Genomic DNA, 25968 nt, shown 5'->3' with positions numbered 1-25968 from the left:
AGACACTAGTTTTCTAGAAAACGAAGAGGAGGGATTGAAAACCTGAAGTGTCACAGCAGAATGTGTAATGATAAAAGTAGGGTAGCATTCTATGGCCAGCTCTGAAATTCCAGATGATATAGTGCAGTGGTCACCAACTTGTAGATCACAATCGTTTGGTTCATCCTGGAGCCTCTGCCAGTCAATTGCAATCTCCGGCTGCTAAAAGTCTGGTGGTGCAGTGGGACTAAGGCAGGCACCTTGCCTGCCTCAGCCCCATGCCACTCTTGGAAGCGGCCAGCATGCCTCCACGGCCCCTGGGAGGGGAGGGGAAGGGAGGAGTCTCTGTGCACGGCTCCTGCCCACAAGCACCGCCCTCGCAGCTCCCATTGGCTGGGAACGGGGAACTGTGGCCAATGGGAGCTGTGTGTGTAGTGCTTGCAGGCAGGAGCAGCGTGTGGAGCCATGTGCCCCGCCACAGGGGCATGTTGGGTGCTTCCGGGAGTGGCTTGGGGCCACGGCATGCAGGGAGCCTGCCTTAGCCCCACTGTGTCGCTGCCTGAGGTAAGTGCCACCCAGTGGGAGCCCACAACCCAGCCTTGAGCCCCCTCCCAGAGCCAGCACCTCATACCCCCTCCTGCATCCCAACACTCTGCCTCAGTCCAGAGCCCTCTCCGGCACCCAAAGTCCCTCCCAGAGCTTGCACCCCCTCCCGAACCCCAACCTCCTGCCCCAGCCCTGTGAAAGTGAGTGAGGGTGGGGGAGAGTGAGAGACGGAAGGAGGGGGGAATGGAATGAGCAGGGTGGGGCTTCAGGAAAGGGGCAGGGCCTTGGGGAAGGAGCAGGGTAGATCCTGGCTTGCACTTAAATTCAAAAAGTGATCTTGTGTTTAAAAAGGTTGGAGATTACTTGATGTAGTGGTACCTTTAACTATTTAGATGTTTATAGTTTACTATATATGGAATGTTTAAGGGTGTCTTTGGAAAGGAAATATTTTACCACAGTCTCATATGGAACTGATGCAACCAAAGTTGTTAATCATGCTTGATCCAAATATTTGCACATGGACAAGAAGATAAAACCTAGATATACAGTTAAACTTCAGTTATCCGAAACTCCCTGTTAGCTAAAACAAGGTCACAGTACTAAGAACTGTTAACTGTGTTCATTATCCAAAACGCCAACTATTCAAAAGTATTTGAGTTCCATTACATTTGATAATTAAAGTTGTACTGTATAGCATTCACTCTTAGACGGCACTTTTCAATAACTATGTTCTTTTGTGAATAGAATTAACTCTTTCTGTACTTTCCCAGTTATACTGATATTTTTACATTTTTATTACCACTAAATAAATGTTACAATATTTTGAAACCTCTCTTATTCCTTTTAAATATCTAGAAATACATTTAATGTTTAAATCTATTTCAGCAGGGGTCTGTCTTAGGTCCAGTAGTATCCAATATTTTCATTCATTACTTGGATAATTGAGTAGAAAGTGTACATATAGTATTTGCAGATAATACCAGGCTGAGAAGGGTTACTAACACTTTGGAAGACAGGATTAGAATTTCAGATTACCTTGACAAATTGAAGAATTGGTCTGAAATCAAGAAGATGAAATTCAGTAAAGACAAGTGCAAAGTACTACACTTAAAAAGGAAAAATCAAATGCACAGCTACAAAATGGGAAATAACTGGCTAAACAGCAGTACTGCTGAAAAGAATGTGTGGGTTATAGTGGATCATAAATTGAATATGAGTCAACAATGTGATGCGGTTGTGAAAAAGGCTAATATTCTGGAGTGTATTAACGGGAGTGTTGCATGTAAGACATGGGACTTAATTGTCCCTCTTTACTCAGCACTGTTGAGGCCCCAGTTGGAGTAATGTGTCCTGTTCTTGGCATCACGCTTTAAGATGTGGACAAATTGGCGAGTCCAGAAAAGAGCAACAAGAAGGATCTAAGGTTTAGAAAACCTGGCCTGTGAGGAAAAGTTAAAAAAACTTTCCATGTTTAGTCTCGAGAAACTAAGATTGAAGGGGTATTTGTTAAGACTTCAAATATATTAAGGGCTGTTTAAAAGGAGGACTGTGATCAGTTGTTCTCCATGTCCACCAAAGGTAGGGCAAGAAATAATCGTCTGAATATGAAGCGAGGGAGATTTAGTTTAGCTATTAGGAGAGTAGCTATTATGGAATCCCCATCACTGGAGATTTTTAAGAACAGTTTAGACAAATGCCTCTCAGGGATGGTTTAGGTTTACTTGGTCGTGCCTCAGCATAGGGTACTGGACTTGATGACCTCTGAAGGTGCTTTCCAGCCTTAGACTTTTATGATTCTGTTATAGAGAACTATACTTATTTGCTTCAGTGTGTGCTCTTTGTCTCTTGTGTTTTTCTGTAAACCATTGTGTCACAGTTTCTGGAGTGATTCATGAGCATTAATGCCAATTTCAGGGCAGACTGTCAAGAAGCAGGGCAGAAACTCCAAACTGTGTTGTATTTCTATAATTAGATTTCACCAACCCAGTAAGGAATATGAACTCTAAAGCACTATAATAGCCTTAAAACAGAGTCAGAGGCAGTCCCCTTGATATTCCAGTATATCTTGCTGGCCAGTCAAGCTGGACTTAGTGATAGGTGGTTGCTATACACCAAAGATCACAAAATATTCAGGTTGCTCCGAGTCCCAAGAGAGCAGTCACTTACCTTGGGTCATTTTGTACTTTAGATCTCTCTCCAAAGACAATGCTTGTAGCCAATCCTGTAATAAACTAAAGATTTTATTGACTAAGAAAAGAAATGAAAGAGTTATTACAAGATTAAAGCAAGCAAACTTATATACACAAATGAGGTAGTTAGTGGTTTTAAAAGATGACACAGTTGTAGTAATCTGTTAGCTCTGAGTGGGAAATTGATATATAATTGATACACAGAATAGTACAGGCAAAAGAGGTCTTGATGTAGTTTCTGTTTGTCTCTATGTAACGTGATAACTTTTGATCACCACATCTAACGAGTTCCAAAATTTCAGGGAATGTTTTCGGTGTCAGTGGGCAGAACCCCTTTGCTTTTTGTGAAATCAGAAGAGAGAAATGGTGGGAGGGAGACAGAGACCGTTGCATCTGGTTCACAGATCCAGCAGCATCAGTCGTCTTTGCTTTGATTTATAGACAATTACAGCTGTTAACACTTTCCAGCATAACAATACCCCTCATCTCTCTGCCCATGTCCCAGTAGAGTTTAAAATTTTGACATCCTGAATGATGTATCGCCCAGATAGACAGAAAAGAAATAAGAACAGTTGAGGGAAAAAGGAAGCACATACGGCCCCTGTCATGGGTGGGTTGGGTGATGGTCGGAGGGGGATGGTGGGCCACTCAGACTCTTGCAGAGAGGAACTGAGAAGTACACAGGACCCCTGGTATTCCGGGAAGAATGAGGCACAATGGTATGGAGGACACTTGAGCCCCAGCCATGTGCTGGAAGGGTGAATGGAGGGCACACAGAGCCCCTGTCATGGTGGAAAAGAGGGAAGGGAGGAATGAGGTGGCACACAGTTCGTGACTTGAGGGGACAATGTGAGACCTTGGCATACAGGGAGATGATGGTGGGAGGGAGGTTGGAGGGAGTCTCTGAAATAAAGAAGGATTGGAAGATGGCAGACAGGGAGCTTGTGATTGAGGAGGGGTAAATGAAGAGTGGTAGGAGCCTCTGGTGTGTGCAATGAGCTTGACCTACAGAAGCAACGAAGTATCTGACCCTCTAGCATAAACAACAGGTGTTTACTTTGAAAAATATTTTTTTTCCAATGTAGATATCGTTATTGAGTAATGAGTGTTTTTCATGGACACTGTGTAAAACTTTCAAAGAAAGCCATATTCTATAGATTGCCTTACATCAATTAATAATTAGACCCAATTTACCGTTTGAAACATATCACTAATATAGATGCTCGAATATATTGCTGATGGGTGTGGTATAAGAATCTAGATGGACAGTTTCTGGATATATTTTAACAGGATTGTGAAATTGCATAAACGTAGACATACATTTCTTCCCCTTCACCTTGCTTTAGCCACCTCTGTGTCGTGGCACAGAGACCCCACAACTTTTCTGAGAATTTAGAGCCTTGTTGTACTGGGCACCTGCAGATGCTTTCATTTTCACTCCCCACACCCTCTTTGGTGTTGCTCCCAGAAGCTGAGAGTGTCACCCTACATCATCTTAGTCTGAAGTTAGCATGAAGAGTTTGGGTAATACACTGGAATCCAGATTGTTTAATAAGGTCTTGTCTTGCTTTTAAAATTTGACCTAATTAAATCTATGCAAACCCCTAATAGTGACACTGTAGTTTTAACCCTTGCTTATATTGATATATTAATTTGTTATATCTTATATTGATTTTTTAATTTGGTTAAACTAGAACACTTTTTTCTAGGATGGACAGTGTCTCAGCCATTTTCTTCTAATTATTATTGTTATTACTACCATCATATGTTAGTATTTTCCAGTATTATATTTAGATAATTTGGCACTAATCATCATAATCTTACCTTTTAGGTCCATATCCAAAAATGCATATAATTGAAGACCATTTGATTTGCATCAGACATGCTGAGCATTTGAATATGTTGTTTGTGTACATTTTTCCGCTTGCATAGGGAACAGGAACAGTCACAGGATCAGCCACTGGAGGATCACATGTGCCTTTGAGCTCAATGAATGTGGAAGCCGTATGTGAGAAGCTGAAGCAGACAGAAGGGCTGGATCAGAGTATGCTACCTCAGTATTCTGCAACTATAAGAAAGGTGATCCATTATTACACTTCAGTCATTTACATAGCGTTGAAACACAGGAATGCATGTGTAGAAAAAATTATTTGACTGACTTATTACATGAAAAATCTACTGAATCATACTGAATGTCAAAATAATATTTTTTATCTATGTATGTTCAAAGTAATGCAGCTTCTTTAATGCAAGGAAAATATCCTGAGTACTTTATCATCTTGTATTTAAAACTGAAGTAAGGGCCATAGTCACTAAAGTGAAATGTCAAAATTATGTTTTTTCTTGCAAAAAGAATATTTTACATTATTGTAATTAATTTACCATGTTCAATTTGCCATGGTAATTTTCTTAAAGCCTGCATTTAATTTATTTTTTTACTCTCAGATGAGAATGTATAGTCTTTTACCTTATTTTAGATCAAGGTAAAAATTTGTCTGAAGACTCTTCCTCTTTCCTTTCCAAAGTCCTGTTATGTTTTCTGATAAATTAGGAGATAGTTCTTTCCCAGTTTATTCCCTTATCCTGACAGATATATAAATGTTATATATGGAGTGTTCTGGAATACTAAAATTCTACATAGCCTACTGAAAGGCCTAGTACTGTCAAATTGGGTGCTCTGTGTGAGAGTTAACACCGGACAACTACTTCTAAAACTGTCATCTCTACATGAATCATGCAATGTATTACAAAAGTCTGATCTCAAAAGGTATTCTTTTGCCCCTGGTAGAGTAACTACATTTTTTTCAAAGACTAAAAATAGGATCCCTGTCCCAGATGGGTGTTACAGACAAGTATTTTGTCAAGAAAGTGTGTAAAGGAGGATTTTGGCAGATATAGTATCTGCAGGGAGTCAAAAGGGGAGAAAAGATCCCCTTTCCTCCCTCCTATAGCTTTTCAGTATAAAAGTTGGAACATATTATAATGAAGTACGGGCATCTGTTTACCCTTCATTGTTTTCTACAAGTCCCAGCCCTGTGACTCTATTTTCTACTCGTGTATCTGCAGGCCCTGCAACTATTTTATGGAATTCCACCATGCCCCAAGAATCCCCTATCACTTAGTCTTCTCATTTAATTTTTATATACTTCTCCCCTCCTGTTTTCTGTTTTTTTTTCTATACCTTTTGTTTTTCCTCACTTCATCCTCTCTCACCTTCATTTAGTCAATTCACCCTTTCTTCCTCCCTCTTTACCTCTCACCCTTCCATATCTCCCTCACTTTCTCTGCCACACTTACTCACTCTCTCATTTATTGTCTTTCCTCCTATATGCTAATATAACTCCCTTGTGTCTCCCCTGCTTTTTCACAATCCAGTGCTCCTCACTGATGCCAGGAAAGTGGAGAGCAACATTGAGGCTGGGTCAGTAGCCATTTTTGTATTAGGGTGTTGTGCTGAGCTTTCTGTAAGTTTTGATTCTTCTTTGAGTGCTTGTTCATGTCCGTTCCATATTATGTGTGTGTCCTCGCCACATGCACAGGTGCTGGAAGTTTTCCCCTCAGCAGTATCCGTAGCAGACCAGCTCTGGTGCCCTCTGGAGTGGCACCCACATGGCACGGTATAAGGAGCGCCTTCGCCTCCCCTCTCCCTCAGTTCCTTCTTGCTGCCAGTGACAGTGCTGGAACATCTGATGCTTTGGCTAGCATTGATTCCTTCTCTGTTCTTGCGAACTTTGAAATCCTGTAAAATAGCTATACATAGTTAGTAGTTTTATTAGTTACCCTAAGTAGTAGTTCTCACACTCTCCATTAGTCCCAAACGGGACCTGGTCAAGGTATGCCCTGGTCCCCAGGCTTTAAGCCCTGTGATCGCTGCAGATGGCCTATGCCCCTCAGCGGTCCCCATACCAGCTGCTTAACGTGCTTAGGCGAAGGGCACATGAGTGACAAGTGCTGTATCTGCAAGTCCTTCAAACCTAGGACGAAGAAGGAATGCAACATCCATCAAAGAGCATTCCTAATGGAGTCTTCGCTCACTTTGGTGCCGGAGCAGGTGTCCGACTCTGCACCGAGCACTGTGGCCTCCGTGTGCAGTGTTTCCCCCAGCACCATCCACAAGCCGGCACCAGTCTCCCTTCACAGCTCCGGTCAAGAAGCCGAAAAAGACTGGGGAGGGAAATCTCCTACCCTCCTGCAAGGGAAAGGAGAGGGCAGGGGGTGAGCCAAGGCCCATGTCAGGCAGCTCAACATTCCCTTCGGGAAGTCGGTTCCCAGCTCAAGTCGAGTGGTGCAGACCATCTCATGTCTTGCCTGTGACTCCAGGTAGTGGTGCAGGCCCCGGCGAGCTTCAGGTACCGTCGATGCCCGAAGCTCTTCAAGCAGCTCAGGAGATCCTGACACTCCTGGTGGCACCCTCACTGGCTTCTGCAGAACCCTGGTCTCAGGGAAAACCCGTGTTGGGACCTATGCGTGTGTTCCCGCCTCAGTGGTACTGTTCCCCATCGAGAGGGACGTCCTGCCAGCATTCGCTTGCCTGCAGCCGTCATGTCTCAGGGTAGGAGAGGCAGGCCCACTTCAGTCCCCTCACCTGGGGCACCGATTGAGGGACTTGAGGTGTACCTCGCCAGTAGATTGGGGCAGACCCTCTGAGGCATGCACCACCTAGCAAGAACTCCGGGACCAACCCCAACCATATTCAAGGGCCTAGGACCAATCTCGGGACCAATTGGGCACCAGAGACCACCAATCGTTCGGCTGTCACCCAAAAGGAAGGTCGCCCCACTCAGCAAGAGCCACTGCTCAGTCTGATCCCGGTCTCCCGGGACCGATCGCTCTGCTGGGGGCTCGGAGCGAGGTTCCTTGTCTGCGGGACAAGCCCTGGTACTGACAGTGCCAACGACATTATCAGTACCAAAACCTGTCCCATGGCCCCAAGACCAGTGGCCGTTGCCATGGATACCGTGGAACCCTTGGGGTTCACCCAGCCTTCCCAGGCCTTCTGATTAGTGTTGGGAGACTCAGAGAGGCCAGCAGCCTTGATATCCCACCTCCCTCAGAAGACTTCAGGGGGTAAGACCCCACAGGTCCAAGAGGACCAGGAGAGCAAGATGCTGGACCACAAATGGACATGGAGGTTCCTGTGGCACCAACATTGTCCTCCTCATCACCAGATGAGGCTGTCACGGGGCCCACTCATCCAGTTCCTCAGGATGATGCCAAGGCAAACTAGGAACTTTTGAAGAGGGTCACTTCTAACCTCAGGCTTCAGGCAGAGCAACTGGAAGAGCCCTCAGTCTCTCTGTTTCACATCCTCTGTTCCTTGGCGCTTGCCAGGGTGGCTCTACCCTTTTATAAAGGGATTTCTAAGATCACTAATGCCCTGTGGCAGAACCCCTCTTCCCTGACCCCATCTCTAAAAGGGCCAAACATAAGTACTTCATGCCAGCCAAAGGGCAAGAATACTTATACTCCCACCCAGCCCCCAATTTCCTTGTAGTTGAAGTGGTTATCACAAGTAGAAGCAGGGACAACCCGAGGCCACCCCCAAAAATAAAGACTCAAAGAGGCTGGATCTTTTCTGATGTTAGGTTTATTCATCTCACCTTCAGCTGAGAACGGCCAACCACCATCCCTCCTTCACCGATATGACTTCAATATGTGGCAAGCCATGGCCAAGTTCGAAGAGTCGCTTCCCGAGGCTTCCAAGAAGGAGTTCCGAGCGATCCTTGATGGGGGCAGGACCGCAGCTAGGGCGGCCCTCCAGGTGGCATCAGACACTGCAGACGCTACTGCCCGCACCATGGCTTCTGCTATCTCGATGCAGCGAGTCTTCTGGCTGCTCCTCTCTGGGTTGTCCACCGAAACTCAGCAGTCAATACAGGACCTACCCTTCAACATCAGGGCTCTATTGGCAGACCAAACAGACAGCAAATTGCATGGCCTCAAGGACTACCTCATCACGCTAAAAGCCCAGGGTCTTTACATTCCAATTCTAGCGCGTAAGCAGTTCAGACCGCAGCAGCTGCAGGGCCAGAGGAGTCAGCCTTGGCAGGAGTAGCCCTATAAACAAGCCAAGGGCTACAAGCGCTGTCTGAGCCACCCGCCTCCATCCTCTGCCCAGTCAGGCTTGACCTGTAATAAGCAGGGGGCCAAATGGTCGTTTTGAGGGTGCGCCCAGACTATTCCAGAAGGATCCATCCTTCCCTGTATTTTCCAACCATCTCTCCCACTTACTCCCTAGCTGGACAGCTGTAACTTCGGACTGATGGGTTCTCAGCACAGTAGAACAGGATTGTACCCTCCGGTTCCTTTTTAAACCCCCCCCATTCCCACCCACCTTCCCCATCCCTCTTCAGGGACCCCTATCCCAAGACTCTCCTTGCACAGGAGGTAAAGGGTTACTACAGCTGGTTGCAGTGGAAGAGGTTCCTCTTGAGTACAGGAACAGGAGGTTCTATTCTCAGTACTTCTTAATCCCAAAGGCCAAGGGCCGTCTACGGCCCATCCTGGACCTGTGAGACCTCAACAAGTACCTAAAGAAGATAAAATTCCTCATGGTTTCCCTGGCTTCTATTATCCCCTCCCTGGATCCGGGAGACTGGTGTGCCACCTTCGACTAGAAGGATGCATACTTCCACATAGTGATCTTTCAAGGACAGAGACGCTTCCTCCAGTTTACGGTGGGGCCCCCCCACTACCAGTTTGCCGTCCTCTCGTTCGGCCTAGTGACAGCACCGAGAGGTTTTTTACCAAGTGCATGTCAGTGGTAGCAGCTTACCTCAGATTTCGGGGTATCCAGATCTACCCGCACCTTGATGACTGGTCGTCAAGGGCAGCTCCATGTCTTAAGTCCAAAGGGATGTTGCGGTGCTTCAGGCCACGTGCCACTCTCTGGACCTACTGGTAAATGATAAAAAATAGAAATTAGTGCTGGTGCAGAGGATAGAGTTCCCCGGAGCAGTCCTCAACTCGATCTGCGTCAGGGCATTCCTGCCACTGGAAAAGTTCTACGCGTTGACGAACCTCATCACAGAAGCCTCCGCATTCCCTCTAACTACAGCCAGGGTCTGTCTGCACCTCCTGGGTCCCATGGCAGCATGCACATACATTGTCTGCCATGCCAGACTCCAAATGTGGCCCCTGCAACAATGGCTGAAGATGGTCTATTCCCAGTCCAGAGACCTCTTGGAAAAGATTGTTGTCATTCCCCAGGCAATACTTACCTCACTGCAACGATGGACCAACCGCAGAACAGTTCTGGAGGGAGTTCTGCTCAAAAACCCCCCTGTCACTCCATTGGGTTGGTGTTGGATGCCTCGGACCTCAGCGAGGGTGCACATCTCGGCAACCTCCAGACACTGGATGTGGTCCCCAGAGGAGGAGAAATTGCACATAAAGGTCAGAGTTCCAAGCAGCCCGGCTGACGTGCAAAGTCTTCTTGCCCCACCTGTCGGGCAAGGTGGTAGAGTCCTGACAGGCAACACAGTCTCAATATTCTACATCAACCGGCAAGGGGGAGCGCGCTCGTTGACTCTGTCAAGAAGCACTCCATCTATGGGACTTCTGGATCAGCCACGAAATCCACTTGGAAGCTTTTCACCTTCCCAGTGTTGAGAATACACTGGCGGACCAGCTCAGCAAGGACTTCTCTCACCGCGAGTGGTCGCTCCATCCAGAGATTGCCTGCATAATTTTCCAAAGGTGGGGAGCTCCCCAAGTGGACCTGTTCGCTGCCAGACAGAACAGGAAATGCCACTGGTTTTGCGCTCTGCAAGCTCTGAGCAAGTGCTCCCTCTCTGAAGCCTTCCTCCTGTTGTGGTCAGGAAGCTTAATGTACGCATTCCCTCCAATTCCACTCATCAGCAGGGTCCTAGCAAAGATCAAGAGGCAAAGCATAGATGGTTGTGATCACCCTGGCGTGGCCTCGCCAACATTGGTTCGGTACACTTATGAGCTTGTCCGCAGCCCCTCCCTGGCCCCTGCCCGACCTGTTCGGAAGGAGTCCAACAGGTCCTCTTGGATAGCAGGAAGCCCTCAACTAGACTGACTGACTTGGCCAAGTGGATGTGGTTTTCCTACTGGGTGTCCAAGCGTGGCATCTCTCCCTCGCATTCTTCCATACAGGCTGTTCTGGACTACCTGCTCCATTTGAGGATCCAGGACCTGGCACACTCATCCATTAGAGTGCATCTAGTGGCCATCTCGACATGCAGTCAGATTCTTGATAGGGCTTGAGAGATTCTTCCCCCCAGGTACCGACCCCTATCCCACAGTGGGATCTTCATTTGGTCCTCATCAGGCTCGTGGGCTACCCTTTGAGACGCTGGGTTCCTGATCTCTTTCCCACCTTTTATGGAAGGTTGCATTCCTGGTGGCTGTGACGTCGGCAACACAGGTCTCTGAAATTAAAGCCCTGACCTCAGAACCTCCGTACATGGTCTTCTACAAAGATAAGGTTCAGCTGCAGCACCACCCGGCCTTCTTGCCAAAGTTGGTCTCCAACTTCCATATGAACCATGACATCTTCCTCCCACTGTTCTGTCCCAAATCGCACGAGACCAGTGAGGAGATGCGTCTTCATGCCCTGGGCATCTGGAGGGCCTTGGCTTTCTACTTAGAATGTACCAAGCAGATAGGATTAATTGTGCATAAGGACCTGTTATGACGGTTCCGCCGCTGCAGATTGTCAGAGCCCACTCAACGAGAGTGCAAGCGTCTTCGGTGGATTTCCTGGCACGCATCCCTATTCAGGACACCTGTAATGCCGCAGCGTGGTCCCCTGTTCACATGTTTACCACTCATTATGCCATCACTTAGCAGGCCAGAGACAACACGGGTTCGGCAGAGCTGTGTAACCTACATATCCGTGAATTCCTACCCACCTCTAGGGGTTCTGCTTGGGAGTCACCCAATATGGAATGGACATGAGCAAGCACTCGAAGAAGAAAAGACAGTTACCTTTTCCGTAACTGGTGTTCTTTGATATGTGTTTCTCATGTCCATTCTGCAACCTGCCGTCCTTCCCCACTGTCAGAGTTTCTGGCAAGAAGGAACTGAGGATGGGGGGAGTTGGCCGTGCCCCTTATTACCATGCCACGTGGGCGCCACTCCAGCAAGCACCAGAGCCGGTACCCTATGGATACTGCTGAGAGAAAAACTTGTGGCATCGGTGAATGTGATGAGCACGTACCCCCTAATATGGAATGCACATGAGCAACACATTTCGAATAACACCAGTTACGGAAAAGGTCACTGTCTTTTCCCATGTGTATGTCAGAGTAAATACAGGGGAATGGTGGTTCAAGGGCTCATGTAATAGGTGCTCATTTGAAGTTTCATGGGTGCTTGTTAGAGGGAAGGGTAGTATTTCAGCTAGTAATAGGGTTGGTGGGAGGTCATCCTTGTAGTGTATGTGCAGTTAGCTGGCTTGCTTTCACTTCTCTTGGCTCAACTGGCTAGTCCGGAAGGATGCAAAAATCAGAGACACATGGTCACCCTGTCCGTAAGGGCTGTACAGAGGGGACTCTTACTGGGAGGAGAGCATTTTGTGCTGGTAGAGATGTTCCAGGCATACCCACAAACCAGACAGTAAAATAGTAGTCATGATGTTTTTTTACTAGTGCCACTGATTAAACATAAAACAGAGCCAGATCCACAACATGTTCAGTAATAATAATAATAATAATAATAAAAAATTTTAGTATCCCAGAATCTGTATTGACACTTTTTATAATTATCAGCCAAAACCCCTGGGTATGTGCTGAAATACATTTCCCTGATTTTCCACATACATTTTAAGATTCCAGAAGAGACCATTAGATTATTTAGTATGGCCTCCTATATAACACAGGCAAGAGAATTTCACGCGGTTACCACTGTATTCAGCCTGATAACATGTCTTTGACTAGAGCATATCTTCCAGAAAGGCATTCAGTCTTGTTTTGAAGACAGCAAGAGATAAAGGATCCACCACTTTCCTTCATAGTTTGTAGTAATGATTAATAACCTTTGCAAATGTGTGCCTTATTTCTAATCTGAGTTTGCCTGGCTTCAGGTTCCAGCCATTAGTTCTTGGTTCATATCCAGGCTTCTCTTTGAGTAGTCTTACAGCTTTTTAGGTTCAGAGCCATGAAGTAGTTTATGGAAATTATACTCATAATGATCTCACACTAGCCTCTCTGCATACTCAAAAATGCTTTTATAGCCATTGCCTAGTTCGTATTGAGTCTATTAGTGACCCAGAAGTGGAATCAGTCCTCTACCCCAGCCCTTTAATCTTGTCAGTTTCATAAGAGCGGCGTCCCCCTTTCATAAGGGAAGTCTGAAGTGTATTAGCAGCACTCCTACGCTGCAATGCTGCTTCACTCCTCCCTAACAGCTTGGGAAAACTTCATAATGTATTGCTAAAGATAACCTGTAACCCAGAGCATTTCTCTGATGCAAGGTATTTTAGGGATGTCTGTCAGTCCTCTTATAAGGACTAATTTGTTCCTTAGTGTTAATCTACAACTCTAGCTGTATCATATAAGGAACACTTCTATTCAAGAACCTTCTCTGGTCATCCCTATATGATTTCTTCTCTCATTCGAGCTGGCATGTAAGCTTCAGACACTGCCTTTAGATGAAAAGCTCTTTGTGCTACTCCTTAATCATATTTATTCAACTCTCACCTGGGATGTACTGTCATAGTACTCATTCTGTCTGGATTAAATACCAAAGATTCCAAATCACTCTCCAAAGATGCAAAAATAACATACTATGTGTTTATTTATATTTTTTGTTCTAATTTATGAGGGTTGGTGACAAACTGGAGATTTTTCTGCCCCACTCCCTTCTCTTTTTGGGACCCAGTTCTTTCGGGATTGGATTGTAAGAAAAGAGGTTTCCACTATTGAGTAGATCAGTTTAGGAGAAAATAAAAGGGGGAAGCCAATTCATTCTGCAAATAATTGTGGCTCATGAACTGACTCTGCTGCTTGTCACAGTTGTGAAGCACAATTGTAAAAACCCTCAGTCCCAAATCCTTGTCCTGAAATAGAGATCTCAAATTAACAGGAAATATTTCATATAAATTCCCATATATCCCTGAATATCTGTAACTTTTTTTTTAAAGAGTAAAATGTCCTTTTTCATATGTTGGTAAATAAGGTATCTCATCCTACAGTCCTCATCTGTTTAATCTGTCCTGCCTAAATTAGCTTCTTATCCTGCAACACATTCCACTTATATCTCTCACTTTGTGTTGTCACTGATACTTAGATGGATGCTTTATAAACTTAATTTTTTTTGTCCCTTCTCTTTATTCTTCCTATCCTCTCTGTATTGCCCTTTCCTTGCTGTTCTTTACCAGAGTACAATCTAGATTAATGATCAGCTGTGTTACCCCTGCTGTGCAACATTTGGTGCTTTACAATTGCTTGCTAAAGTAGCCCCCACCTGGACCACTAAAAAACAGCCTGCCAGAATGCAAACCACACCCTTGGTGTCTGTGTGTAGTTGCAACCTGCCAGCCACACATGGATGGATTACACTGTGGCTCTCACCAGTTGTGGTTATACTGCAAGATGACTCCAACACACACCCTTTCGCACATTTCCGTCCAGAAATGTATGTCCTGTACTGCCCAGCCCTCTCCAGAACACTACAAATTATGTCTGTTATTCTTTTAAGAAAATAATATGCACACAGCTTGTCATCCCAAATGGAATTACCCAGACACTTCAATTTAAATATGCTGGATTAGATAATAAAATGAGTTTATTAACTTCAAAGAACTAGATTTTAAGTAAGTACAAGTAACGAGGCATAAAAGTCAGAAATTTTTTTTACAAGAAAATTAAAGATAAGTTAGGTATTAATAAATGTCGTAACAAACTACATCAGATTCAAGCAAAATTTCTCTCTGCATGCTTTCAGCAGTCTTACTGACCAAACCCTGTAGGTCAGGACCCCTTCTCTGGGAGTCCAACAAACACTGCCTTTGTTGCTTCAGGTACAGTTAATGTGATGGGCAGGGAGAGCCTTGGTGTGTTTGTTCCTCCTTTTTATAGTTTCAGTTCTCCTCTTTAAAAACATTTCTAGCTGGGCACTATGAGACAATGAGTCAATGTGGAAGGATGTTCCCTGCTGCTTTTTTCTCTCCTGTTTGAGCTTTCTTAGTTTCCCTCCCTGCTTGATGACTCTGTTTACTGCTTAAATGCAAATTAAGCAGAGCACACATTCCTTTGTTTAGGACAAACCTGTTTGTCAACCTCACTTTGGGCAGGGCTGTGGAGTTTGGAACATATGTGAGCAACAGTGTACAGTGGAATCTTATCACATCACCTAAAGTGTTGCCACACATATTTTATCAGGGCAATACTGACCAGCAAATTACGAGTTTTCAAATACTTCACACGTCATACTTTGTACAAAGATTATTACAATAATATGTAGGGTATGAATACAGGAGTGTATTCTGTCATACTCACCAATACCAGATTATCCCTTATTCCATACAACTTCTCTCTGGTGCTACATAGTGTAGTACAATCCATCCACACACAAGTGCCTCTTAAAGCATGAAAATCCTGGTCTGATTAGAAGTTCTGGACTGCTGGAGGCAGTTAGGGTTTGGGTAGAATCTTTCCTGACCCATGCTTTTGACCTTTCTGTTACCTCTTATTTCTGTATGTTGTTCTCATGTCTTCACAACTGTTCAGGTGTGACTAGAGTTCTAATAAATTTGTTCCTGATCAATCAGTTGTTCTTTAGAGTAACACATGACTCTTCATCTTTGGGCAGAGAGTTTGTCATCACCACAGTTCTCCTTTACCCAGCCAAGGAATTGGTATTTAACCTTGAAATTGCCATTTGGTAGTCCATGGCATATACTTCAAGGCTTCCAAGGTAACCTCTATTGTTTAAAAGAACCTTAAGGTTTGAAAAGCAAAGGCAAGATTACTAAAAAGAAATATTGCTTCAAGTAAATGATAAATTAGAAATATAAAATCCTTGTATGAGTCCAAGATGATTTCTGGATAAAATGAATTTTATTATGAAATGTTTACAGGAGGTTTTTTTTAAGGCACCAAGTACTTTTTACACAGTTTTACATATTTTATTTAGGCAAACATAAATGGTCGTGTCTTGGCTCAATGTAACATCGATGAACTGAAGCGAGAGATGAACATGAATTTTGGTGACTGGCACCTGTTCAGAAGCACAGTAAGATAACATTTTGAGCTTTTCATAAGTTTACCTTATCGAGATAGCTGATGTTGTTTTAAATTTGATCTAGAACTCCTCATTTATTTTGCTTTTTCCTTGGTACTATAAGTCATTTCTCATGGTAAATGTGCAAGCATGTATCATTACGTTGGCTGCATCTTAAAACTCAAACTATTAAAGTATTGGTAGTATTGGACTTACACAATCCATACAATGAGGGGCAGCTGTATCTCTGATACTGTTAAGCCATACGTGTATACTAAAAGATCTGTTCTTCCCTTAGCTTGAGGGTAAATAACAACATAGTTAATGGGAGCTGGGGACAGGCATCAGACTGTTAAATTCTCCACAAAGATGTTTGAGTACTGTTGATTCTCTACTCCTATACTGCAGAATATGTTTGTGCTGCAAATTCACAGACTTGTAAATATTGATGGTTACTAGACAGCGTTTTATTGTGATACTGACGTTTATTAAAGCTATTAAATGTGGTATTTGTTTTTTCACTCTTAAACATGTAATTAGTATTTTGTTTTACAGGACTTGCATACTTGAAAATTGAGAGTCTTTGGCATGTTAATGCTTTAAAAAGGCTACGTACAGTAACTATATATTAAGAATGATTTTCATTGCAGATAATGAGGACAGTTCCATAAAGAGATCTCTCCCAAGTAGTCTTTTTTAATGAATCATTCAGAAACATGCATGTAATCTTACAATTTAAAAAAAGCAAGTTACATTTTCCTGTTTCCTTTTGTTTGGAATATAATTGTTACAATTTAAGAAAGAGATTACTTGCTCAAACCATTTTATCTTGCTTTGCTATGTAATGACATTTGTACTGTTTTTTTTTTATATATTAAGGTACTCGAAATGAGAAATACAGAAAATCAGGTTGTTCATGAAGATTCTCGTGCAGTGAGTGAACATGTTACCAATGTGATTCCTCACAATGAGCTTGCTCATCGTCCTGTGCATAATAGTGAATTACCTCACACTGAGCTTACAGGAATTTCTGCTCAGGTTCCCTACGCTCTCAACTTCAGCTTTGAAGAACTGAACACAATTGGTCTCGATGAAGCTCCTCCACATCACAGTAATTTGAGCTGGCAGGTATTTACTAAAGAGATGTATTTTCTTTACCTAATATGTGGGAAATTATTCTCTGTTAGATGACAGGGCAGACTGCAAGTCCACTCTGTCTATCCAGATCCCTGTCTTGCCCCAAGACCATACTTTGGAGAGAGAGTAGGGAACAACTCCAAATAAACGATTTCCACTGCCTCATCCTCATTTTCTCTCACTCCCCCATAACTGTTTCTCCTCCCTCGTAATTCCCCTCCGGGGGAGAGTATGACTAACGTACTTAGTTCACCTTGCATAAGCATGGTAAATACTAGATATTTCATTAGATAAATTCTATTAATCATACTGTTCAATCCTCACAAATGGTAACTATTTTAATAACTTGCTACCAGCATGCACCACTCAAAGATTGAGAAATAGATTTGACTTTTTAATTTTATTTTATTAATTCTAACATGCACAGTACTGTTGGATGTCAGAGCCTGGGTCCTGTGTTGACAAGTGATCCAGCATTAAACTCTGGATTTGGGACCCTCCTCTCATTCTCCCACAAGTTTTGTGCATAAAATTTTTGGCTTATAATTTCCAAAATCACACTAAGTATGAGCATTTTTAGGTATATGGGGCCTTTACAGAGTTTATACAATTAATAAATGAATAAATGTTTTTAAGGCAATGGTGAAGATTTTAAAAAAGTAGCTTGTGATTTTCAGTGCCTCAAATTCTGGGCACCCAAAAAATTGAGGCCTGATTTTCAGAGGGTCAATCCTCAGCACTTCTTGAAAAATCAGGTATTTCAAGTTGAGCACCCAGAAACTGAGGCACCCAAAATCACTAATTACAACTCTTGGCCAATCTTTTTAATCATCATAGTTATAACTGAAATGTACACAAAATGATTTAGAACATAAATGAGTGTTTCTTATGAACACTTCAGGTAAAATCCAGTCTCAATATGTCCTTTTCAATACCAGTATGGTGTGGCTCACTGTCTTTTATTTGTAGTTCTTCATTATATGTCAAGAGCCCAGGAATAATGGAAACAACGATTTTGAAAGACAAACATTAAAAAAAAAAAATCAAAACTTTAGGACCACAATAGAGAGAGAAACATTAATTCAGAAAAGTAAGAAGTTAGTCAGTTTGACTGTCTACTTTTGGGAAGCATTGGAATCCACCATTCAGAGAATATATAGCAAGTTTGCATCAATAAATAAACAAAAACTGGCTCATCTAAAGGGGAAAAGGCACCTTTTGGAAATGGATTGCCAAATTAAATACTCCTTTGTGAATTAATTTAGCTCTATTTAATAGGGAATATGCATACATAACTGACCATATCCATCTTTGAGACTGCAGTGTTTCATTATGGGCACTGAATTGCTCTAGCAACTTGTTGTCTTTCATTGAATATATAAGATGCTTATTTTTAGACATTGTTTTATTCAGCATTAATCATGTTTGGCAACTTCACAAAATCCTAGTACATAGAAAAGAATCTTGTGGAGAGCTGTTAGTAATATTTAATAAATCACAAGACCTTAGTAGTAGTACAGAGGGGATAAAAAAACTACAGCCCACAGGTAGGATCCTTCCTATGGCTTCTTGCACATAATTGCTTGCTAAAGAACAGTTTTTGAGGAAAAAAGGAAAGAATCAGGAAAAAAGAATGCATGTAGGACCAAGAGCAAGGCGGAAGAGTAAGGATAAGTGAAAGAGAAAGAGAGAAGAGGTGAGGAACAGAGTTCATATTCCTAATCTGAGAGTCTGATTTTTCTGAAACCAGCTAAATACAACGAAAGTTTCAGTAGTATATATTCAGTGCTAATGCTTTTAATTATTTTCAAAATTCTCCCTCACGAATATTTGTTGGCAATGAATTGTCCTTGAAATTTAAATTAGAAAATTATATATACATATATAAATAGATGTGTGTGTATGAGAGAAAAGCCTAAACTCAATACACCAAATAAATTTAATAATTATAAAGTCTCTTCAAAAAGGATAAACTTAAAATGTTTTGATTAAATACAGATTTGTATGTAATTTCTTTTTGCAACGGAACAGAAGTGGCAGGGTTTTCTGGAGTTGATGAATGAATGTGAATACAAATATGACTATTAAGCATTTATCCAGATCTTTTAAATGGTTATTTAAGAATTTAACTGCCATAATGTATTACAGACAAAAGTTTTTTCATTCATTCATATATGCTATTGCTTCTGGTTATATTAAAATAACAAGGATAATAATAAATAGTTTTGTTCCATTATTTTTTTCTTTTTTTCCAGTCACAAACTCGCAGAACTCCAAGTCTTTCAAGTCTCAATTCTCAAGATTCTAGTGTAGAAATCTCAAAGCTTACTGATAAGGTGCAGGCAGAATACAGAGATGCATATAGAGAATATATTGCTCAAATGTCACAGCTAGAAGGAGGTGCAAGTTCTACCACTGTAAGTGGCAGATCTTCCCCACATAGCACATCAGCTTTCTATATGGGGCAGAGCACATCAGGGGGCTCCCTCCATTCCAGTATAGAACAAGACAAAGGAAAGGATGGTGAACAGAAACAAGATGATGGACGAAAGTCCTTTCTGATGAAGAGGGGTGATGTTGTAGATTACAGTACTTCAGGTGTTTCCATTAATGATGCATCTCCTTTGGACCCTATCACTGAAGAAGATGAAAAATCTGATCAGTCTGGTTCCAAGCTTCTTCCAGGAAAGAAAGCTTCAGAAAGAACAAGCATTTTCCAGGCAGCAGATTTAAAACTAAAAGGAGTTACTTTGCGCTATCAGAAACTGCCAAGTGATGAAGATGAATCTGGAACAGAAGAATCTGATAACACTCCACTTCTCAAGGAAGGAAAGGATAAGAAAATGGATGGGAAAGTGGACAAGCAACCAAAATCCCCAGAACACGGATCTGAGCCTATTAGAACCTTCATCAAAGCAAAGGAGTACTTGACAGACGCCCTTTTAGACAAAAAGGATTCCTCTGATTCTGGTGTGAGGTCCAGTGAAAGTTCTCCAAACCACTCCCTCCACAATGATGGAGCGGATGATTCACAACTTGAAAAAGCAAATCTCATTGAGCTTGAAGATGACAGCCACAGTGGAAAGAGAGGAATTCCACACAGTCTGAGTGGCCTTCAAGATCCAGCTGTGGCACGCATGTCAATTTGCTCAGAAGACAAGAAGAGCCCTTCAGAGAGCAGCTTAATAGCAAGCAGTCCTGAAGAGAACTGGCTTGCTTGCCAGAAAGTCTATAATCTAAACAGAACACCTAGTACAGTCACCCTAAATAATAACAGTGCTCCAGCCAATCGAGCTAATCAAAATTTTGAAGAAATTGAAGATATCAGAGATTCTTCTCCAATCATCCTGCGCCCTGGCTCCAGCTCCAACTCAACTGCAGTTCAGAATGAGAACCTAAAAAGCGTGGCTCTCAAGCGAAGCCAGTGTTCAAGTTATACCAGGCTTTCAAAAGATTCTTCAGAGCTCCATGGTGTTACAGCCTCAGACGCTGCAGGTTTTGGAGAAGAGAGAGAGAGTATTCTGTGAAAGGAACAAACAAAATTAAAACAGAGCATGTTTGTATGTCAGAATTTTCTTAAAATCCCTAGTTTGTCAGTTCATGATCATGCTAGACACTTTTTATCTCTTTCAGTAGCCTCCACTAACAAACCTGGATTTTTTTCCAGGCATTTTTTTAAAAGAAAAAATAACCTACTCTATAAAATATTTCATTACCCCTCCCCCTAATTTATACTGTTAGTAAATATAATGCTCCTTTCCACAAATGAAAGCAGTTCGTGTCTTTCTGCATGGGAATCAAATTTCGTGCCAGAGAATTTTTGGGGAAAAGATGTTTTAGGATTAAGTAGGTCAGGAGTATTTCATATAAAAGTAAAACATAGACATTAAATGTCTGCTGCAATGCACAAACTCACCTTTTGTTATCCCTTCTAAAAATTCCAATTAAACAGATTACTTTTAGAAAAACATTGTACCATGTGTTGCCATCTGAATTTACAGAAGCCAGAAGACACAATATTAAAATCCATCAGGCCCTTGGTAACATGAAATTTCGTACTTTTCATTAATTAGTTGATCTCCAAAAGTATGTGCGACATATGAAATAGAATATGTTGCTTAAGTATTAAGGTACATGATTGGCTAACTGTACATCTTTATCACCTGTTCTGTAATTACTTTTGTTTCTGGCAATTTTATTTGTGCATTGTGCTGATTTGTAGAGGACATTGTCTGGATGTACATGCATCTCACGAAGTGGGTATTCACCCACAAAAGCTCATGCTCCAAAACGTCTGTTAGTCTATAAGGTGCCACAGGATTCTTTGCTGCTTTGTCTGGATATAGTGTTAGAATTAACAGATATTTAGTATGTAATGTTCTCTCATTGATTTAGTGAGTGCTCTATTTATTGTTGGTATGTAATTTCACAATCATTGCACGAAATAGTTGTAACTCCTGTTATATCAGGACAGTGTTTGCAAGTATTGTCTGAATTTATGAAGTATTGTTCTGTATGCCCTTCCACTAATATATTGTTTTTCACTTGGTTATAGAAAGGAAAAAGTAATTGATTGCCATTTTAAAAGTAACATTAAAAAATCAGTTCAGTGATAATATAGTGTATCAGCTTTCTTATGTTAGAGAGAGAGTATTTAATCGTTTGTGTTTGTCAGCTAAATAATGTATCTGTCATTGTAGCAAATACTTTGTACTGTACGTGAAATTTGCATGGTTTTGGAAACTTGTTCAATCAAATGTACTCCAGTAGTATAGAGGGAATAATAAATAAATTGGCATATTGCTTTTTTGTCTGAGTTTGTTTATTACAGTGATTGTTTCCTCATTTGACAGAAAAATCAAATGCACTTGAGAGCATGATGTGATTAAAGCAATTTATGAATTTAATAATGATTAATGCTTTACAAACAAAGTAATATTTTTCATTAATAGATCCCCTAAATAAACATCAAGGTACAAAGAAAAATATTTGATCCATGGAATAGGCAAACTTGGATCATTTTTTAGTAATTGGTACATGCATGAGGGAGGTTAACCTCCCTCTGCTTGAAAATATTCCAAAGTCGTAGTCATGTTTTTCATAAGTCACTTTGCTTTAGCTAGAAGTTTTTTGTAATGTGTTGCAGTCAGAGTCATCCAGCTGGACCATGTGGTAATGGTCTCTTTTATCCATATTGAGAGTATGCATTTCTGTGCCAGAGTCAATAGAAAGAGGAGGTTGGCTGTATCTGTTTCTTTAGTTTTCCATTCCCCACATGTCCCCAACACTAACAATACTAAACACTTGGTATGTTAACACCATAGAATTCTGTTAAACTTGTACATAAGACTGTATCATTTGAATTGTATATTTCCCAAAATATTACCATATTGTTGAAATTCTTTGTACACGCTATTTTTATGATGTCTATTGTAAAGATTTTGAGAAATGCTCTATTTTCAACTACTTTACAGAAAACACAGTTTCATAATCTTTGCTAAACTTTTTGAAATATTTTCTGCTTCAGGACCCTTCCCTATATTTTACATATCTGTGACTGTACATCACTGATTGTCTTGTGCAACAACGTAGAGTCTCTGAATGTAAAAGCTTTTTTTGGAAAGACAGCTACAAAAAATGTTTGAGAGAGAAGGAAGAGAGGTACATCCTCCTCCTTGAAGACAACTTGGCAGTATTACAGAAAGCTACTGTCTATCTCACAAGCCTTGTTATCTCTGTAACTCGTCAGATAATCTAATTGGAGCAAATGCCAGATGGTCTTCACATAATTTTAAACCTTTAATACTCTATAAGAAAGTCTCATCTGCCGGTCCTCATGGAAAGCTGGGTCTTTCTATTTTGAATGAAATATGAGATGCCATGTTTAAAAAAAAAAAAGACTTTTGCACAATATTTTCTAGCTTTCATTGGCCAACACTACTAAAGGCAATTGTTTGATAACTGACAATTGAAACAGTAGGAGCTAAGTGGCTAGCAAGGTGAGTTTCAATAGATAGCCATGTGCAGTCCTTAGTTCTTAATCTTGCACTATGCTAAAAACTAGCAGAACCAGTTTAGTAACTGGATCAATTCAGAAATGCTTAAAGTTCAGAAATGTTAAGCCATCTTACATTGTTGAAGCTGTTTAAGTGAGGAAAGAGATCACTTCCTTTGGGGTGGGGGGAGGAGAGGAAGTGGAATAAATATAAAATAGCCCAAGATCTTAATGTAGGAAACAAAAGTGTGAAATCTGTTGACTGTATTGGTTTTTTAATGGTGACAGCTGTACCTATGTATATGAAACTTTATCCAGTATTCCTGCAGAATGTAAAACAGCATAAATCTTTACTCAGAACTGGATTATCTGAGCCCTACATAAAATCTCTGGTCCCAGTTTTCAGATTTATTGAATATCTGCAACTCCAGTTGAAGTCCTAAGGAGCTGGAGGTGTTGTGAACATCAGGCCCTTCACTATTTGTAGGTCTGTTCCATTTCTTCATCCTTCTAAATGAGGCTTCACTAATGCAAATGAGAATCGCATACATTTTCCAAAATGCAATTATAATCTCCCACACAGATTTGTTTAACTAAAATTATGTAATATTTTATGTATCTTTTTTAAAAAAAATCTGATTTACTGCATATTGACATCACAGGTGCATTCTTATGTACTTCAAAATGCCACTCAGCAGCCAAGACGGACCATTGTATTTATTTTATAGTGTCCAAAAACATAATAGATGCTTAACAAAAAACAAAGGCATGATTCCCATGCTCTAAAGAGTTCATAACGTAAATATTAATTGGGGAGTCAGCAAGTTGGGCTGGTCAGAAGAAAGGAGGGAATGGAGTGAAAGAGGATGTGGGTTACAGCAATACGATAATACAGTTGCTACCTTCAGACATGTATACACCATAATGGTTCAGTTGAGGGTTCTTTATATGTATAACGAATGCAAGGAAGGCAAGATATAAAATATGATAAAGTTTATGGTGAATGAATAGATAATAGGTTATATCAAATAAATTGATTTGGAAGCACACCTTCATTCCTAAGCAATATAACTATTAATGTAAGCTTAGATAATTATTGTAATCCTGAGCTGGTTATATATGGGTTCCCAATGTAGCTCCTGGAACTAGCAGAATATGAACATGTCATCTGCAAGAAGAACTTGCTTATAAATGTTGTGTGTTTAATAAAACAACAAATATTCCTGATTCTCCTTGGATTCCTGATTCACCTATAAGATGATGCTGTGTGCAAAATGCCTGTAGCTCAAAAGAATGCAATTTTTTAAATCAAAGTATCTTATTGATTTTTACAGGTTGAATTTAAAACAGAGAGGGGAGAACTGCCTCCATAGGAGGAAAAGGAAAAAAGAGAAGGAAAGGGAAGGAAGGAGGAGAGAGTGAGATTTCAAAGATACAGGAGAGTAGTAAAAGCAAAGTCCGCCTAGGACATAATGGGTGTATATAGTTGCTGTTATACATAATCTGTCACATGTATGAAAACGCTGCAAAAATCTAAAAATAAAACAATTGCCTATTCCTGAAACTTTTTATTTTTGTATGACTTCATTTCTAGGGCTACTAGCTAGCTCAGTTGATTGAACAATCATGGATACAGGAGGCCATAAGTATTCTCCAGTGTTAAAATGTGAGCTCTGTGACTTTGGAAATCAGCATTGGTGGAAATCCAAGAGTTCCATGAAGAATAGGGCAATGAATGCTCAAAATGAATTAAAAAAAAAAAAAGTAAATGAAAACTATGAGAGCAAGATTATTGCTGTATACAGGTCTTTCTATAACATCATTATTATGTGGGTAATTTCTATACCATATGTGGCCCCTTAGACTGGCATCTTCAGAAGGCATCCAAGCCCCTATGAGTGTGTCTGCAATGCAATTAAAAACCCATGGTTGACCCATGTCAGCTGACTCAAGCACCCTTAACTTGTGTTAAGGGATTATTTAACTCTGGTGTAAATGCTCTGGCAGGATCCAAGCTCTGAGATGCTCCCCGCTCACAGGGTCCTGTAGCTTAGGCTCCAGCTCAAGCCTGAATGTCTATACCACAATTAAACAGCCCTTTAACACAAGCCTCAGGTCCCTAAATCAACTAACATGGGCCAACCATGGGTTTGAAATTGCAGTGTAGACATACCCATATTCTTAGTTTGCATATTTATCCAATACAGGCAAAGTGTGATTTTTTGTTTTGTTTTGTCAGCTCAGTTATTGAAGACCTGAAGAGGCTTTTTTTTAAAATACTCTTATGCTTGTCCATTTTTATCATCAGTCAGTTTGGGGATTAAGCTCTGTAGCAGAGGTTCTTATTAAGGGTTCTAGATGTTACTGTGGTATTTCTGAGAAAAATAATATATGGCTATTTTGAGTTGCTTGCATAAAATCACACCTTCAATACACATTTAAATGTTCCTAGGTGTCTGAGGTCAATAGTTGTTGTACAAATATACTGAATAGTAAGTGTGATAAAGGAAATTTTTACCTGCCTTGATCCTGTATAAAGATTGCAGCACGCAGGTCAGAGACAGGTATAGAGATACTGACAAGGAGAAAGACGGAGGATGAGAGAGATCGTGAACAATTCAGCCCTCCCGATTAACATAACAAAGGTAGTGACAATAGCATAATGCTTAACTTTGCATAAAATAGTAGTTTGTTTTAGATTTGACATTTTATGGTAAATAAGGTATAATATAATGATAGTTTATAGCTAAAAATTCAAAATGGCAGCCACACTGTTTTTGTATTAAAACATCAAAAATGGAGGACACAGACTAAATTGACCCATAGCAGATAAGAAACGGGTGAAATAAAGTTCAAACGGGGATGACTCAGCTCACTCCAAAATACCTGAAGGGAGAGGTTAGGAGGAGGATCAGATCAAATGATAGGCAG

At 41.2% G+C, this 25968-nt stretch overlaps 1 protein-coding gene across 4 annotated transcripts in view; it reads left to right on the top strand.

Annotated features, from left to right (window-relative positions):
- KIDINS220 (kinase D interacting substrate 220) overlaps positions 1–21845 on the top strand; it is a 176417-nt gene extending 154572 nt beyond the window's left edge. For all 4 annotated transcript variants that reach the window (XM_050950541.1, XM_050950540.1, XM_050950543.1 and 1 more), the window contains 4 exons: positions 4647–4793; positions 15819–15917; positions 16785–17033; positions 19298–21845. In XM_050950541.1, the coding sequence (XP_050806498.1) occupies positions 4647–4793; positions 15819–15917; positions 16785–17033; positions 19298–20569 (1767 nt within the window). In that variant the 3' untranslated portion in view covers positions 20570–21845. The remainder of the gene's footprint in view (positions 1–4646; positions 4794–15818; positions 15918–16784; positions 17034–19297) is intronic.
- Positions 21846–25968: the final 4123 nt, after the last annotated feature.

This window comes from Gopherus flavomarginatus, chromosome 4 (genome assembly GCF_025201925.1).
Source record: "Gopherus flavomarginatus isolate rGopFla2 chromosome 4, rGopFla2.mat.asm, whole genome shotgun sequence".
In the NCBI taxonomy this organism is placed as follows: Eukaryota; Metazoa; Chordata; order Testudines; family Testudinidae; genus Gopherus; species Gopherus flavomarginatus.
This window is presented reverse-complemented; position numbering and strand designations above follow the sequence as displayed.